This window comes from Capra hircus, chromosome 19 (genome assembly GCF_001704415.2).
Source record: "Capra hircus breed San Clemente chromosome 19, ASM170441v1, whole genome shotgun sequence".
NCBI classification, from domain to species: Eukaryota; Metazoa; Chordata; class Mammalia; order Artiodactyla; family Bovidae; genus Capra; species Capra hircus.
Window position 1 is genome coordinate 35401349 of NC_030826.1, and position 19051 is coordinate 35420399.

Here is a 19051-nt window from a genome sequence, read left to right on the forward strand (position 1 = left end):
TGAAAAGGCAAAAAGATAGGACAATGAAAGATGAACTCCCCAGGTCAGTAAGTCCCCAATATGTTATGGGAGATCAGTGGAGAAATAACTCTAAAAAGATGGAAGAGATGGAGTCAAAGCATAAACAACACCTAACTGTGGATGTGACTGGTGATAGAAGTAAAGTCTGATGCTGTAAACAGCAATATTGCATAGGAACCAGGAATGTTGGGTCCATGAATCAAGGCAAATTGAAAGTGGTCAGACAGGAGATGGCAAGAGTGAGCATCGACATTTTAGGAATCAGTGAACGAAAATGGACTGGAATGGGTGAATTTAACTCCGATGACCATTATATCTACTACTGTGGGCAAGAATCCCTTAGAAGAAGTGGAGTAGCCATCATAGTAAACAAAAGAGTCCGAAATGCAGTACTTGGATACAATCTCAAAAACGACAAAATGATCTCTGTTCATTTCCGAGGCAAACCATTCAATACCACAGTAATCCAAGTCTATGCCCCAACCACTAATGCTGAAGAAGCTAAAGTTGAATAGTTGTAAGAAGACCTACAAGACCTTCTAGAACTCACGTCCAAAAACAATGGCCTTTTCATTATAGGGGACTGGAATGCAAAAATAGGAAGTTAAGAAATACCTGGGGTAACAGGCAAATTTGGCCTTGGAGTACAGAATGAAGCAGGGCAAAGGCCAATAGAGTTTTGCCAAGAGAATGTACTAGTCAGAGCAAACACCCTCTTCTAACAACACAAGAGAAAACACTACACATGGACATCACCAGATGGTCCATACTGAAATCAGATTGATTATATTCTTTGCAGCCAAAGATGGAGAAACTCTATATAGTCAGCAAAAACAAGACCAGGAGCTGACTGTGGCTCAGATCATGAACTCCTTATTGCCAAATTCAGACTTAAATTGAAGAAAGTAGGGGAATCCACTAGACTATTCAGGTATGACCTAAATCAAATCCCTTATGATTATACAGTGGAAGTGTGGAATAGATTCAAGGGATTAGATCTGATAGACCAAGTGCATGAAGAACTATGGATGAAGGCTCACAGTGTTGTACAGGAGACAGGGATCAAGACCATCCCCAAGAAAAAGAAATGCAAAATGGCAAAATGGCTGTCTGAGGAGGCCTTACAAATAGTTGTGAAAAGAAGAGAGGCAAAAGGCAAAGGAGAAAAGGAAACAGACACCTATTTGAATGCAGAGTTCCAAAGAATAGCAAGGAGACATAGGAAAGCCTTCCTCAGTGATCAGTGCAAAGAAATAGAAGAAAACAATAGAATGGGAAAGACTAGACATCTCTTCAAGAAAATTAGAGATACCAAGGGAACTTTTCATGCAAAGGTGGGTAAAGAAATGGTATGGACCTAACAGAAACAGAAGATATTAAGAAGAGGTGGCAAGAATACACAGAACTGTACAGAAAAGATCTTCAAGACCCAGATAATCACGATCATATGATCACTTACCTAGAGCAAGACATCCTGGAATGTGAAGTAAAATGGGCCTTAGGAAGCATCACTATGAACAAAGCTATGGAGGTGATGGAAGTCCTTTGAGCTATTTCAAATCCTAAAAGATGATGCTGTGAAAGTACTGCACTCAATATGCCAGCAATTTTGAAAACTCAGCTGTGGCCACAAGATTGGAAAAGGCCAGCTTTCATTCCAATCCCAAAGAAAGGCAATGCCAAAGAATGGTCAAACTATCACACAGTTGTACTCATCTCACACGCTAGTAAAGTAATGCTCAAAATTCTCCAAGCCAGGCTTCAATAGTACATGAGCCTTGAACTTTCAGATGTTCAAGCTGGATTTAGAAAAGGCAGAGGAACCAGAGATCAAACTGCCAACATCTGTTGGATCATCGAAAAAGCAAGAGAGTTCCAGAAAAATATCTGCTTTATTGACTATGCCAAAGCCTTTGACTGTTTGGATCACAACAAACTTCTGAAAATTCTTCAAGAGATGGGAATACCAGACCACCGATCTGCCTCTTGAGAAATATGTATGCAGGTCAGGAAGCAACAATTAGAACTGGACATAGAATAACAGACTGGTTCCAACATCAAGGCTATATATTGTCACCCTGCTTATTTAACTTATATGCAGATTACATCATGAGAAACTCTGGGCTGGATGAAGCACAAGCTGCAATAAAGATTGCTGGGAGAAATATCAATAACCTCAGACATGCAGATGACACCACCTTAATGGCAGAAAGTGAAGAAGAACTAAGGAGCCTCTTGATGAAAGTGAAAGAGGAGAGTGAAAAAGTTGGCTTAAAGCTCAACGTTCAGAAAACTAAGATCATGGCATCTGGTCCCATCTCTTCATGGCAAATAGATGGGGAAACAGTGACAGCCTTTATTTTGGGGGCTCCAGAATCACTGCAGATGGTGACTGCAGTCATGAAATAAAAAGATGCTTGCTCCCTGGAAGAAAAGTTAGGATCAACCTAGACAGCATATTAAAAGACGGAGACATTATTTTGCCAACAAAGGTCCATCTAGTCAAACCTATGGTTTTCCCAAGTAGTCACATAAGGATGTGGGAGTTGGACGATAAAGAAACCTGAGCACTGAAGAATTGGTGCTTTTGAACTGTGGTGTTGGAGAAGACTCTTGAGAGTCTCTTGGACATCAAGCGGATCCAACCAGTCCATCCTAAAGGAAATCAATCCTGAATATTCATTGGAAGGATTGATGCTGAAGCTGAAACTCCAATACTTTGGTCACATGATGCGAAGAACTGACTCAGTGGGAAAGAACCTGATGCTGGGAAAGATTGAAGGCAGGAGGAGAAGGGGACGACAGAGGATGAGATGGTTGGATGGCATCACCAACCCAATGGACATGAGTTTGAGTAAACTCCAGCAGTTTGTATGGACTGGGAGGCCTGGCATGCTGCAGTCCATGGGTTCGCAAGGAATTGAACACAACTGAGTGACTGAACTGAACTGAAAACTTCCAGATGTACAAACTGGGTTTAGAAAAGGCAGAGGAACCAGTGATCAAGTTGCCAACATTAGCTGGATCATACAGAAAGCAAGGGAATCCCAAAAGAACATCTGTACTCCTGCTTCTCTGACTACCCTAAAGCCTTTGACTCTGTGGATCATAACAAACTGTGGCAATCTTAAAGGGATGGGAGTGCCAGACCACCATACCTGTCTCCTGAGAAACCTGTAAGTGGGTCAAGAAGCAACAGCTACAGCTTTAAATGGAGCAACTGACAGGTTCAAAATTAGGAAAGGAGGACTACATTGCTATATATTGTCCCCCTATTTGACTTACATGCAGAGTACATCATGTGAAATGCTGGTCTGGATGAATCACAAGCTGCAATCAAGATTCCTGGGAGAAATATCAACAGCAGATATGCAGATTATATCCCTCTAATGGCAGAAAGTGAAGAGTAACTAAAGAGCCTCTTAATGAGGGTGAAAGAGGAGAGTGAAAAAGTTGAGTTGAAACTCAACATGCAACTAAGATCATGGCATGCAGTCCCATCACTTGATGGCAAACAGAAAGGGAAAAAGTGGAAGCAGTGATGGGTTTTATTTTGGGAGGCTCCAAAATTAGTGTGGATGGTTCCTGCTGTCATGAAATTAAAAGACTTTTGTTCCTTGGAAGGAAAGCTATGAGAAACCTAGACAGCAGGTGAAAAAGCAAAGACATCACTTTGCCAACAAAGATCTGTATAGTCAAAGGTTTGGTTTTTCCAGTAGTCATGTATGGATGTGAGAGTTTGACCATAAAGGAGACTGATCCCCGAAGAACTGATGTCTTCGAATTTTGGTGCTAGAGTAGACTCTTGAAAGTCTCCTGGACTAGTAGCAGATAAAGAAGTGAATCCTAAAGGAAATCAGTCCTGAATATTCATTGGAAGGACTGATGCTGAAGCTGAAACTCCAATACTTTGGCCACCTGATGTAAAGAACTGCTCATTGGAAAAGACCCTGATGCTGGAAAAGATTGAAGGCAGAAAGAGAAGCAGGCAGCAGAAGATAAAATGGTTGGATGGTATCATCAACTCAATGGATATGAGTTTGAGCAAACTCTGAGAGACAGGGAAGGAAAGGGAAGCCTCATGTCCTGCAGTCTATGGAGTTGCAAAGAGTTGGACACAACTGAGCGACTGAACAACAGAGTTTTGGCGTTTGTTGTAAAGAATCTGCCTGCCAATGCAGGAGGGCTAAGAGACACGGGTTCTTTACCTCGGCTGGAAAGATCCTCTGGAGTAGGAAATGGCAGCCTACTCTGGTATACTGGCCTGGAAAATCCCATGTCCAGGAGTCTCGTGGCTACAGTCCTTCGGATCACCAAGAGTTAGACACGACTTCAGCGAGTGAACAACAAGTAAATGATATTGATTCTTCAGTTTTCTGCCTGTAACATTTGACCTTGGCTTCTGTTGTTCAGGGAGTAATGCCAGGAAAAGGGAGGTCTCACTGCTCTGGAGGGTTGGATTTAGGTTCTTATACTGCTTCTTGTACTTACTTTCATCCCATCCTTCTATCTTAATGTTTCTCTTGCATACTTCTGTCTGTAGATTGCTGGTTATGTCAATTCATAAGCTTTTCATGAATTTTGGCCACATACTGACTTTCTCTCTAAACACTGCTGGGTTGAGTTTCAGCTTAGTCTGGTCAGTTAAATCAGTTTCTAATGTTTACCCACATGTTTTCTATCTTGTAGAGTTTTTTTCATGTTGTGTCTGCTGTAGGTTCTTTTTCTGTTCCCTCTGTCCTTGTGGGCAGATACTTTTTAGATTCTTTCACTGTCATTTTAGTTGCATTTTTGAATTATTGTGTGATAAATTACTATCTCCACCATCTTTAACTGGAAATCCTGTGCAGACTTTTTTCTATTAATGTAACATTAATGCTTAGACACTCACATTTGCCCATTCTCCCATACCGCTTCAGAAAGGGCTTACATGCACTGTATTGCAACTTGCTTTTTAAAAAGCACCTCTATATAATGGGTTTCTTACATTTTTCAAGCTCTAGTTTAATGTTTTTAAATTTAAAAATTTAAGCTTTTAGATGTACACATAACTTATTTCATCTGTGCCCTTTTAATGATCACCTGGGTTGTTTCAACTTTTGCTGCTCTGACCATCCTTTTACATACATAATTGCCTTCTTGTGACAGAGCTTTCGTAGAATTTTTTATTAAATTTTTTTTTTTTTTGCCCATACCACACTGCTTGCAGGATCTTAATTCCGTAACCTGGGCCATCACAGTTAAAGTGCCAAGTCCTAACCAGTGGACCACCAGGGAGTTCCCTGTAGGAGTATTTTAGACATCAAGTCCTTGGTCACTGGGTATTTGCATTTTAAATTTTAGTAGATCTTGCCAAGTTGCCCTTAAAAGAGAAATAAAATGGCCGTTCCAGTTTATACCCAGATAACATGGATATGGTAAAGATCATGGATTCTGAAGCCTGGCTGCCTAGGTTTGAGTTCTGCCTCCGACTCATTTGCTGGATGATTTTGGCGAATTCCATAACCTCTTTAGTTTCCTCTTCTGTAAAGCTGGGATAAGAGCAGCAGCTCTTTTGTAGAGTAGATGTAGTTTTAACAAGGTAATCTATGAAAGGACTTAGACCACCGCCCGAACAATGCAGAATAGTGCTCTCTCTTAGCTGCTGTTTTTGTTTGTGTCTGCTAGGATCTGACCACAAAAACATTCTGTATTTTCTTCACTAGTTCTCTCTGTGCAATATAATGAAAATATCTTAGGAAACCTGTGAGAAATTCTTTTAAATTATATTTTATATTAAATATTACAGGTTAAAAATTCTAATGTCACTTAGCCTTTTGTATCATTTTGCACTGTTAAAAACATCTTTGACATATCTGTTGATTTGGTTTTGTTTTTGTTGCCTAGCACTCCCACCAAAGGCATAGAGAACAAAGCTTTTGATCGCAATACAGAATCTCTCTTTGAAGAACTGTCTTCAGCTGGTTCAGGTCTAATTGGAGATGTGGATGAAGGAGCAGATTTACTAGGTATGATAGTTTATCTGAAATAGTATCATACTGTTTTAAAAATAGATTTTTTAAATGATATAATGGAACATTTCTTAAAAATGTCCCTAACTGGGGCTTCCCTGGTGGCTCAGTGGTAAAGAATCCACTTGCCAATGCAAGAGAACCCTGGTCTGATCCCTGATCTGGGGAGAGCCCACGTGCCACAAAGCAACTAAGCCTGTGCACCACAGCTACTGAGCCTGTTCTAGAGCCTGGGAGCCGCAACTCCTGAGCCCCCATACCACAACTACTGAAACCCGTGTGCCTTAGAGCCCGTCCTCCACGACAAGAGAAGCCACCACAGTGAGAAGCTTGTGCACAACTAGAGGATAGCCCTTGCTCGGCCGCAACTAGAGAAAAGCCTGCACATCAAGGACCCAGCACAACCAAAAATAAACTTAAAAAGTCCCTAACTGTCCAGTGGGGCAGAGTTATTGTGCTTTTAAGTAATTAATAGGAACATATTCTTTGAAGTCATGAAAGTTTTAAATGAAAATGTCTTCGCATATGGATGCATTTAGAATTGAATTGCTTTTTAGTTTGTATTTTGAATTCACATACACAATTTATTGACCTCCTTCCTGCTATGTTCTGAGAACAGTATTACATATAAGAAACACAGTGATATATGTATACATGTGGTTATATGTAGATGTATAGATTTTATGGATTGATGGATAGTTACTTCCTGGCTTAAATAGTGTTCATTAAATTCAGTTGACTTTTCTGAGATTTCACAGAGTATTCTGTTTTAGCTTCTTGAGAAATATGTTAGAGTTTGTGTTGTTGAAGATTATCTGGTTTGAAAAGGATACTGTTTTTGGCTCTTCTACTATTGATCTGCTTTGTTGTTGTTCAGCCGCTAAGTCTTGTCTGACTCTTTGTGACCCCATGGACTATAGCCTGCCAGGCTCCTCTGTCCATGGGATTTCCCAGGCAAGAATATTGGAGTGGATTGCCATTTCCTTTTCCAGGGAATCTTCCTAACACATGGATTGAACCCTGGTCTCCTGCATTGGCAAGCAGATTCTTTACCGCTGAGCCCCCAGGGAGTGAATGACCCTTTTGCCAAATATCTTAACCTCTCTGGGCATTAGGTTCTTTGTGTATAGAAAGACTTGTGCTCTAATTCAGGGGTTGGATAGGCTGTGACTCCTGGATTATTTTTGTGTACAAAGTTTTATTGGGGCACAGCCACACTTTTTTTTTTTTAATGTTTTATCTTTGATTTTGGGGCTTCCCAGGTGGCACAGTGGTAAAGAATCTGCCTGGCAATGCAGGAGATGCAAGAGATGCGGGTTCAGTCCCTGGTTCAGTAGGATCCTCTGGAGGAGGAAATGGCAGCCCACTCTAGTATTCTTGCCTGGAAAATCCCATGGATAGAGCAGCCTGGTGGGCTATAGTCCATAAGGTCTCAAAGAGTTGGTCAGGATGGAACAAACACACACACGACACCCACAAACACACAGACACCCACACACAGTAGTTGCTTTTGCCCCACAATAGCAGAGTTAAGTTGTCTCTAACAGGGATTATGTGGTTTACAAAGCCTAAAATATTCACCATCTGGGCCTTTACACAAAAAGTTTTCACCTGCTCTAAGTGATCTTTAAAGTTTCTTTGAACATGAATGAGATTTCCCTGAGGGTCCAGTGGCTAAGACTCTGTACTTCCACTGCAGGGGACATAGGTTCGGTCCCTAGTCAGTAAACTAAGATCTTGCAGGTTGCACCGTGAGTTTAAAAAAAAAAAATAAAGTCTATATGAATCTGACCCCTGTCAATTAGCTTTGATGTGCCTTTGTTTATAACTTAAGACCTTATAGAAATTGAATACATTATAGTATTAAAAATCTGTGCCTTTGGAATGGATTCTGGTCTCCAAACATTTTTTGTATCCCTTAGTAATTCGGTATAGGTTACACTGTTCTTAAAAGGTGCTGTTTGTCAATCTTGTGGATATAGAGAAGTGTTGCTTGCATTCATTTATGTCAAATGTATTGATTACCAGTTATGTCCTCAATAAGTATTTTTTGAAGGAAACACAGTTTCTGTCTACACAGAGCCCATAGGCTTATTTAAAGTAAGAGAGATGGAAAGTACATTAATAAACTTAGTTAGGTATAGACTCCCACCACTAAGTAAAACATTGGAAGCTTTGAATGAATTTGCATTTTTCAAGGATATCTTAAGGATTCTTAAGAAGCAGTCCATTTTTACATTTAAATGTATGCTCTAACTTTGTTAACATTAAATTGTACATGGAAAGTTCCTTCTAAGATTTGATATAAGAAACTGATTTTCTGCCAATGAGGAACAGATGCAAAAAATGTTAGAAAAAATAATTTTTAATGTTTAAACACATTCTCAAATTTATATATAGTAAAGCACAATTTTTTTGTTTTGACTAATGCATAGAATTGTATAGCCACCACCAGAATTAACAATATATCACCTCTCAAAAAATTCCTTCATGCTTCCCCTTTGTAATTTACCAGAGTGAAGTACTTTTTAAACGTACTTTTTACCCTCTGCTTCCTTATAATCCAGTATTGAATAATATCATTATTGAGGTTGGTGGCCCTAAACTTACTTTCTTGTAAAGATGTAAGAAGCCACATAATGCTTAGAAATAATTGTCATCTTTTAAATCAAATAGTTTTCCAAAAGCTTCCATTCTTTAAGTCAGAAAATTAAGCATAATAAATAGCTTAAAACAAAATCCTGATTTCCTTTCCACTTTGAAAAAAAGAAATAAACTGTAAACTACTCTCTTTTCCCTTTTGTAGAACTTATATATTTACCTGGAAAATGTTCCAGATTTGAAGTTTTCATATATTACCTTAAGTGATTTAAGCCTATATGAATACTTTTGGCCAAAAATATTAAATGAAACCTCCAACGCACGTAGTTGTTCCTTGGCTTCTCTTCTGTCTTATTCAGCAATAGTAGTTGCATTGTAACACTCACTAGCTGGAACATGGTTAAACTGGTAAAATTGTTTCCCAGAGTTCCTCAAATTGTCTTCAGTTGATAAATCAGTCCATTTCTGTAACTCATTATTCGTTTTACAATTACTGTGTTATTGTAAAACTCTTCCCTGGTCTTTGTAATCATTATGCGTGTACTCAGTTTTAGATTACTTTTTTCAAATTTTAATAGTTTAAAAAAGATAATCCCCCCCAGTTTGTCCTTTATCTTTATGGATATCCCCTTCTTTGACTCTATTTCCAGTGACTGTTTTCTCCGTTCACTTTGTCGCTTCCCCCCATGGCCACAGTCTGGAACTTGTGAATCATGCATTGATGGATATCCCCTTCTTTGACTCTATTTCCAGTGACTGTTCCCTCCGTTCACGTTTGTCACTCCCCCCATGGCCACATTCTGGAACTTGTGAATCATGCATTCATTCATCCTGTTCTTGAGATTTTCTTTAATTTTCTTACTGTTGATTAAATTTTATTTTTTCAGTTTCACTATTTTAACTAACTTCTTCCTGTTATCATTTAAACATGTTCCAGTCTTTGCCATTTTAAAATAAAACTACTGCCCTCTTCTGACTCCACATCTTTAGTACCTTTCCACCAGATGACTCTCCTCCCATTTCCAGCCATGGTTTTTTGCATCAATATCAGTGAGGCAGGTGTCTATTATGTGTCCGGCACTATTCTGAATTGATATACCAGTGAACAAAAGAGACTTCTTGAAAGTATGTCTACTTTTAACAGGCAGAACTTCCCTAGCCTCACTTGCACCTCGTGTGACTGCAGTCTGTCATTCTGCCCCACACTAACCTTCCCAGAAATAGCCTTGTTTGCTGTCTCCAGCAGTTCCTTCTCAGTTACTTCACATGACTTCTCAAATGGCATTTGTCTTTAAACAGTCTTTGCTTTAGGTTCTGTCCTATCGGAGTTCTCTGTATTCTTTCCTGCCTCTGATGATGTCTTTTCATCATGCAGGATCCTTTCTCTTTCCAGCTTTCGGATGTTCCTAGTCCAGGCTTGCTTCCATGTTTGGAATGTCTTATTTGCTCTTGTTTTTTCTGGGTTTTCATGGCTCATTGCTCCAAACTTTTTCTCTCCATCTAGGATTTTTTTCTATAGCACCAGACTATTACTTCCAAACAGCACTCTAGACCACTTCTAAGATGATTTGTAGAGCTTTGTAGTTAAAACTCAGTTTATCAACATCTTTCTTTATGTGTCCCCCAAGGCTGTTCTTATATCAACATGTATTAACTCAATGAATGACCTCACCAGCAACTCAGTTCTCCATCCTAAATCTTTCTCACTTCCCTCCAAACCAGTCATGAGGATTTTTTGCCTCCTTCCTTAAAAAAAAAAAAAGTCTATGTATCTGTTTCTATATCCCCTTCTTGCCTCTAACTAACTGTCATACCCTCCTCTATGAACTCTGCCTTAATCTCCTAGTTAAAGCTCAGTTGTCTGGAAGCATTCCCATAGCACTACATTTATTATGCAACTCTTCATAATACTTTATTGTAGTTTTTCAATGTGCCTGCCTCCCTGACTAGACTATAAGCTCAGTATGGCCTAGACAATTATATCTTTTGCTCACTGTTGAGTCTTTGGCCCATGGCACAGCAACTGAGTGAGTGGACTGTTAAATAGTTCTAACACTTTTGTTTCACCTCTAAATCTATACTTCTTTAACTTTTGAAATTAAAACTCCTTTACAGGAGAATTTGTAAGAGAGGAGTGTACTTTTGGAAAAATGCACATACAGAAATAGATAAAATTGTGCATACTTCCTCAAGGAAGCAACAGATAATCTGGAATCCCATCTATAAACCTAACTTGCAAATCAGTGCTAAAATCGAAATGAGATGTGTTTTATTTTTAAAACTGTCAGGCAGTTTTTTGCTTGTCTTAATAGGGTAAGTTTTCCAAACATGTTACACCTAAGTTTATGCTTAGTTGAAGACATTTATAGAAGTATGGCCACTTCAAGTTACATTTTTCTTATAGTCATCATTTTTATCAATACATTTCAAAGTGAAAATTTTGGACAGTGGTATTGGTTATGTGTTAAATTTATATGCTAGATTTTAGAAAAACTGTTCACTGAAAATGTGTAAACTCTAGAAACTATAAGATGATTTCCATAGAACACATATTTCAAAAATATTCCTGTTTATGATATTTATACTTTGTTTGGTTTCTCTACATCTTTTCAATTTTATTGGCTCCTTTCTCTCATTTTGAGATAAATATGGATCTTGCTTTCTGAAAACAATCTAATTGAGATTCTCATTCATTTTTTTGCTTGGGCTGCTTCCCCAGGGGAATATTCTGGTGTGTATGCTTTTAAATACTTTAATGTTACAGCTTTTTAAGCTAGGTGGTCTTGGCTGCTTTTCTCATTAATGCTTTCTCATTTTTTTTCTGCTCAACTGTATTTTCCCCACATATATTTTTCAGCTTTTATGCTTATCTCCCTATGTGCTTGAGAATTTAGCAGACAGTCATTATAAAAACTTTTTCACCCAACCTCAACCCTATTTCTTTTGACTCTATAGCTTTATTAACGTTAGTGTTTAAAGCAAATATTTCAACATATCTTGTCAAATTCATTTTTAAATTGGAATTTGGAAACTATTTTAGTTTGTGTTTAGTTTCAGCTTTTGGATAATATGTAGATGATTAAATAAGCTACTGTTTCTGGTATTTATTCTTCATGGTGGAAGTACTTTGTTCTTTGAGAATATCTGAGATAGTTATAATACAGACAATATAGGAGTCCATAAGTGAGCAGAGAACTTCTAGCATTCCCAAGTTGGTTGAGTTTTAAATTATCCTTTAGTTACATGAAATATTACCTCTTTTTAAAAATAAAGAGACATGTTAGCTCTTTTAATTTTTTGTTGTTTTCTTTAGAAATATTTCCTTTTTTAGGTGGGTTATGAATATTATTTCTTCCACTGTATGTAGTTTTCCAATATTAGCTTATGAAACATGGAATGGTTGGTGTTTTGTTTTGCTTTGTTTTTGTAACTTTTTGAGGTATGTTCCCTAGTGTGTTGTTTAATTTCTTCAGTTTCTTACAAGTCACAAACTGAATAGCTTTCTTCTCCCTGAAGATCACTACGTTGGATCTTGCATTGAATATTCTACCACCCGCCTTACAGTATTCATTAAGTTATTAAGCAAGGTTCTATAAATTGACAAGTAAACATTGTTTCAAAGAGGGCGCTTTGAAGAAACCTTTATATTATTGATCTGGAATTTTCATTCTAATTATATTTAAGTTTATTTTATGAAAGAATTAATAACATATCAGAGCATCCTTATGAATGCAGGAAATCATCTTAATTTCTATCTTTATCACATCATTATGCATTAAATCATAACATTGTGCTTTCAGATGTCTTTCATGTCATGCATAAAACTTGTTGGATTTAGTATCTATTTTCATGCTGTTTCTCACATGAAACATCTCTTGTTCTTTGTTTTTGCTTTACATGGAATGCATGGGCTTTAAGACCATAATTTCTTTGGTAAGGTTTCATCTGTGTTGGGGTTCTGTTTCTTGTTTCTGCCTGTTCTGTATTAATAAGACCTAATTTTTAGGCAAAAGCCTACATACAATATCAAGTGTGATTTAGAAATGATTTTTCATCCATATTAATGCTATTCTTTTTTCCCCACTAAATACTGTTACTTTTAAAAATATTTGGCAGAAAAGTCTTCACTGTTTTGGAATATTATCTAGGAGAAGCAAAATACAGACTTAAGAAACCTTTAGCTTTGTTCTGTGGTAGATAATTATTTATAATTTTATAATGTATGCAAGTAAACATATAAAAATGAAATTACAGACAAAAGATTATTGAGGGACAGATAAAATGTTAAAATTTATGACTATGGCTTATTTTAAGTCTACATATATAGCTTTAATAATTTTATTTTCAAAGTTTTTATCTTTTTTCTTTGATAGGAATGGGTCGTGAAGTTGAAAATCTTATATTGGAAAATACACAACTGTTGGAAACCAAGTAAGTATATACAGAATTTAACAGGGAACAAGAGATACTGAATTTTCTTCTCATCCATATCAATGTCACGTCTTTAATTTAACACAGTACAAATGCAGACTTACTACCCTATCTCCTCCCCTTCCCTGGACACAAGCAGATAGTTAATGGGACCTAATTTCACTAATAGATAGGTTTCATTGCTCTGGGTTTTGTTTTTTTTTTCCCCCATAAACAGATTCTGATCTCCTTTTACCCTACAAGTATCCATGCTTTTCTCTTAATCTTCTGAATGTGTCCTGTATAGTATCGTTTCAGAAGTTATTAAGAATAATACCCTTATGGATGCTATAAATTGAATCTTAATTCTGACTTTTAATAATTTGGTGATCTGCCTTGCCTTATCTATTTATTCTTTGGTAAGTGGGAAAAGTAAAAACAGGCCATTACTTTGTGGGCTTTTTTTTTTAAAACCTACAGATAACATCAGATAGAGTATCTTTGAAGCATTCAATTATTATTTAGCTTTTTGATTGTAGGTACTTTAGTCTACAAGAGAAATAAGCTTAAAGATAGAATATTTATTTGTAATGGTGTTTTTAAAATATGTGTTTCTTAGAAATGCCTTGAATGTAGTGAAGAATGACTTGATAGCAAAAGTAGATGAACTTACCTGTGAGAAAGATGTGCTGCAGGGGGAGCTGGAGGCTGTGAAACAAGCCAAGCTGAAGCTGGAGGAAAAGAACAAAGAATTGGAGGAAGAGCTTAGGAAGTAAGTTTTTACCATGTTGTTCTAAACCAAATAAGCATTGCCAGTGCACCACCAGGATTATAACAAGACTGCTACCTTTAGTCCTCTCAAGTCACAAAGGGCACAGAACTGCCTGGGATAGGGTTAAGTGCCTGGCTGATTGTGTCTACTTTGAACAGACCCTCCCATTTATTGACTATTGTAATTTTTTGTGTATGTCATGATCGTGAAAGAAGTTAGACTGTTCAGATATTGCTAGTCAGGAAACTGTAAACATTCATTATTTTTCTTGAATACTTGGTTTTCTGACAACAGTGCTATAATAATGTTCCCTTAAATGAAAGCAGCTAAATACTCTGGAAAAAGAAAAATAATAATTTAATGGTAGTTAAAATTTTTGACCTATTCTCTATTCTTTAAAAAGTTGAAGTCAACTTGAATAACATGTTTTGTTTTTCCCTCCCCCCACTAGAGCTCGTGCAGAAGTTGAAGATGCAAAGCAAAAAGCAAAAGATGATGATGATGTAGGTTTATAATTTTGAACTTGTTTTTCTTACCTTGCCACATTCTGGTATTTTGGGGAAATCTTGTTAATTAAGCTTTGGATATATCACTTTAAAGATGAAAGTTCAGTTCAGTCACTCAGTTGTGTCCAACTCTTTGCTACCCCATGGACTGCAGCGCGCCAGGCCTGCCTGTCCATCACCAACTCCCAGAGTTTACTCAAACTCATGTCTGTTGAGTCGGTAGTGCCATCCAACATCTCATCCTCTGTCGTCCCCTTCTCCTCCTGCCTTCAGTCTTTCCCAGCATCAGGGTCTCTACCAGTGAGTCAGTTCTTCACATCAGGTGGCCAAAGTATTGGATTTTCAGCTTGAGCATCAGTCCTTCCAATGACTATTCAGGACTGATTTCCTTTAAGATGGACTGGTTGGATCTCCTTGCAGTCCAAGGGACTCTCAAGAGTCTTCTCCAACACCATAGTTCAAAGCCATCAATTCTTTGGCGCTAAGCTTTCTTTATAGTCCAACTCTCAACATCCATACATGACTACTGGAAAAACCATAGCTTTGACTAGACCTTTGTTGGCAAAATAATGTCTCTGCTTTTTAATATGCTGTCTAGATTGGTCATAACTTTTCTTCAAAGGAGCGACTGTCTTTTAATTTCATGGCTGTAGTCACCATCTGCAGTGATTTTGGAGCCCCCCCAAAATAAAGGCTGTCTCTGTTTCCATTATTTCCCCATCTATTTTCCATGAAGTGATGGGACCAGGTACCATGATCTTAGTTTTTCTAAATGTTGAGTTTTAAGCCAACTTTGTCATTCGCCTCTTTCACTTTCATCAAGAGGCTCTTTAGTCTGCTTCATTTTCTGCCATAAGGGTGGTGTCAAAAAGTCAAAATCACGTTTATGATCATGAATAGGATAGATCATGCTCCTGTGTGCTATCCAGATGGTAAGCTTTCTAGCTCTTTGCATGTTCTCAGTTTTCCTCTGTGGCTTTGTACTCTCACTTGTTTTTGCATGTTCAAGCTCAAGAGCTAGCTGGAGAATTTTGGAGTTTTTTTTGTTTGTTGTTTGTTTTGTTTCCAGTTTTAACTTAGAAATATACAAAAGCTTTAGTAATAAAAAATTTAATGGTATTAAACATAAAAAGATGTCTATCAACTTTATAAGCAATTAGCCCATATTGTTTTCAACATATAAATATAAGAGAATAAATATGAACTTCTTGCCAGTGTTAGCATACTAGTTATTCTGTTGTTAACTGGGTTCAGTTCAGTTCAGTTGCTCAGTCGTGTCCGACTCTTTGCGACCCCATGAATCACAGCACACCAGGCCTCCCTGTCCATCACCATCTCCTGGAGTTCACTCAAACTCACGTCCATCGAGTCAGTGATGCCATGCAGCCATCTCATCCTCTGTCGTCCCCTTCTCCTCCTGCCCCCAATCCCTCCCAGCATCAGAGTCTTTTCCAATGAGTCAGCTCTTCGCATGAGGTGGCCAAAGTACTGGAGTTTCAGCTTCAGCATCATTCCTTCCAAAGAACACCCAGGGCTGATCTCCTTTAGAATGGACTCCCTATAATAGGTGTTTGCTGCTTAAGTATCAGACTTGAGATATATGAATGTCCTGATCAGAATGATTATTTGCTGCCCTTCAATCTCTTATTTGTGCTTTTATATGATATTTGATACATTTAAAATATATGCTGTATATGTAGGTTGTGAGTAATAACATTATAATAAATTAACATTATGAACCTACTGTTTAAGAACTAAGACGTTATCAAACATTGAAGCTATGCTATGCTTTTCCCTCTGGATGATACTACTGTCCTATACTTATCATTCTATTAACTTGAAAGAAAAATAATTTTATCATATCACACACATATGTATCTTTATAAGCTATGGTTTAATTTTCATTGTTTTTGTGTTTTATATGTATTTAGTCTTGGAAACTTGCTTCTTTTTTCAGTATTATGTTTTTTTATATTTACCCTAGTTGTATAGTGGTATATAATTCATTCATGTTCACTGCTTTAGCATCATTCCTTCCAAAGAAATCCCACGGCTGACCTCCTTCAGAATGGACTGGTTGGATCTCCTTGCAGTCCAAGGGACTCTCAAGAGTCTTCTCCAACACCACAATTCAAAAGCATCAATTCTTTGGTGCTCAGCCTTCTTCACAGGCCAACTCTCACATCCATACATGACCACAGGAAAAACCATAGCCTTGACTAGACGGACCTTAGTCAGCAAAGTAATGTCTCTGCTTTTGAATATGCTGTCTAGGTTGATCATAACTTTTCTTCCAAGGAGTAAGCGTCTTTTAATTTCATGCCTGCAGTCACCATCTGCGGTGATTTTGGAGCCCCCCAAAATAAAGTCTGACACTGTTTCCACTGTTTCCCCATTTTGGAACTTACTTATAACTAATTTCTGAATAACTAGCATTTGTTATATAGAACATGAATTTAAGATACTGTTGTGATAACAGTACTTCCAGGTGAGCATATTAAATCTATAGAGATAACAGCTTTTTTTAGTTTCCTTCAAAATCTGCACTATTCTTTGTATTTATTTCCTTTATAATATATTCAAATACTTGTATTTGTTTAGAAATTTTATCATCTACTTTTCAGTCATAAGTAATTGTTTCTCTTTATTGATTTTATTTTTGTAAGACCAGTTTTCTGTAAGTTAATATATTAAAATTAAGAAGTTAAATTAAAAATTTTACCTAAGTCTGAGCTATAGGACCAAAACAGATTCAGGCTCCCAGAGTGATCTGCAGTCTTCTTTTCGTTATAGAGTGATATTCCCACAGCCCAGAGGAAGCGGTTTACTAGAGTAGAAATGGCCCGAGTTCTAATGGAGAGAAACCAATATAAAGAGAGATTGATGGAGCTTCAGGAAGCTGTTCGATGGACAGAGATGATTCGGTTTGTATGAGAAGTACCACTGGTGTTTTTCTACTTATTGTTTACTAGGTTTCTGATTGTTTACTAATATTCATTTCTTTGTTCACAACTAGAGTCTTCCCTTGCAGATCCAAGCCCTTGCTCTGTTTACTAGAAAAGGTCTAGAGAAACACTGGCAATTAGAAATGGAATGTGATGGAAGTGGGTGCCTTTTGGGCCAGTAGAGCCTCTTGGAGGATATTCCCACAACCTCTCAAAGGCAGTTGAGTAGTCTGTTGACGAAAATAATCAATAAGTGATCTATAATTGAAATGGAAGAGTTTTTTTGGTGCCAAATGGAGGACTGTAACCTGGGAGAAAGCCTCTCTGATAACTGACAGATGTGTGGTGTTCAGCTCGGTTTTATATCTTGTCAGAACAAGCAAAATCAACCAAGTCAGGGAAACATTCCTTCAGGGCTTCTAAAACACCAGATCAGCGTGTACACAGTGAGGCAGTATGGCCTTGCCACCTGGAAAGGGAGTCTTATCATCAAAAGACTGAGTAGCAGCATTGGTGTCCCAGGAAGGGAGGCATTTCATCTTTTATTTTTTTTAACATAGACATTCTTTACTTCTGGTCAGTGCACCCTTTTCTTTAATAATTAAAGCGTATGTATAATGTCTGTTTGATAGTCCACAAATAGGCATTTAAGTTAGCATAACATTTCCATTGAACGATGTATAAGCCAGAATACTTCTCCATACCTCAATATGTGAACATTTCTTTCATCAGTCATTTTTTAAAAGAATATAGAAACTGACACTACTTTTGCAATAATGTCAGGAAGAGGTAAAATTTTCATTTTCAACATAAGAAACAAAATCATTCTTACTCAGTGTTTTCCTGTAAAATAGTCCTGATTTTCTTTCTCCTTTCTGACCAGTCTTGTATAAAAGCACCTTTGTCAGTGGATCTTATTAATGCTGCCCTCTAATGGTCATATCCTCAGTAACAGTGTTTGTTACTTCAATTTTAAAGCGTTCATGAAAAGTTTGTAATCTAATTGCCTTCTGATTTGCCCATGTTTTTCAGTTTGGATGGCCACATCAGATTTACCAAGTAACAGTACACACTGACACATTGTTCATAAACTTTATGAAAGTATTTTCTAACCACCACTTTTACTTCCTTATGATTATATCCTTTACTTAATAGTAATGAATGAAACATTTTATGTAGCACATTTACAGGTTTCAAAAGTTGTAATTGCTTATAACTGCTAAGAAGGAAGAAGATAAGTAGTGTCTTGTTGTTTTTGTCACTAAGTCATACCTGACTCTTTTGCAGTCCAGTGGGCTGTAGCCCACCAGGCTCCTCTGTCCATGGCATTTCCCAGGCAAGAACACTGGAGTGGTTTGCCATTTCCTTTCAAGGGGATCTTCCCGAACCCAGGGATTGAACCCACATCTCCTGCATTGGCAAGTGGATTCTTTACCACTGAGCCACTAGGGAAGCCTGATTAGTATCTTAATCTTTATTTATTGGACGCAGAAACCAATATACTAACAGATATGTTCTTAAACACCTGCTTTGAATAAAGAGATTTTGAATAAATAATAAGTAAATAGTTAAGTGAGACATATAGTCAGGCTCCACTTTTTATTACTGTTTTTAATTTTCACAGCCAAATGGTAGTCAACTTTCTTCATTGAATTAAAAGATGTTTTAAAATTAGTCAAAAAAAAAAAAAAACCCCAGGAAAGGGAGCTGTGACAGTGATGGCAAAATCCTTACAGCCATACTAAATCAGTTTGCAGTGCCCTTTTTTTAAAAAAAATTTTTGCC

The 19051-nt window shown here is 37.4% G+C and overlaps 1 protein-coding gene across 8 annotated transcripts in view; it reads left to right on the forward strand.

The window, feature by feature from the left end:
- Window positions 1-19051, forward strand: part of SPAG9 (sperm associated antigen 9) — a 156742-nt gene that overhangs the window by 107028 nt on the left and 30663 nt on the right. For all 8 annotated transcript variants that reach the window (XM_018064845.1, XM_018064848.1, XM_018064846.1 and 5 more), the window contains 5 exons: window positions 5908-6029; window positions 13007-13064; window positions 13663-13815; window positions 14267-14318; window positions 17115-17245. In XM_018064845.1, coding sequence (XP_017920334.1) covers window positions 5908-6029; window positions 13007-13064; window positions 13663-13815; window positions 14267-14318; window positions 17115-17245 — 516 coding nt within the window. The remainder of the gene's footprint in view (window positions 1-5907; window positions 6030-13006; window positions 13065-13662; window positions 13816-14266; window positions 14319-17114; window positions 17246-19051) is intronic.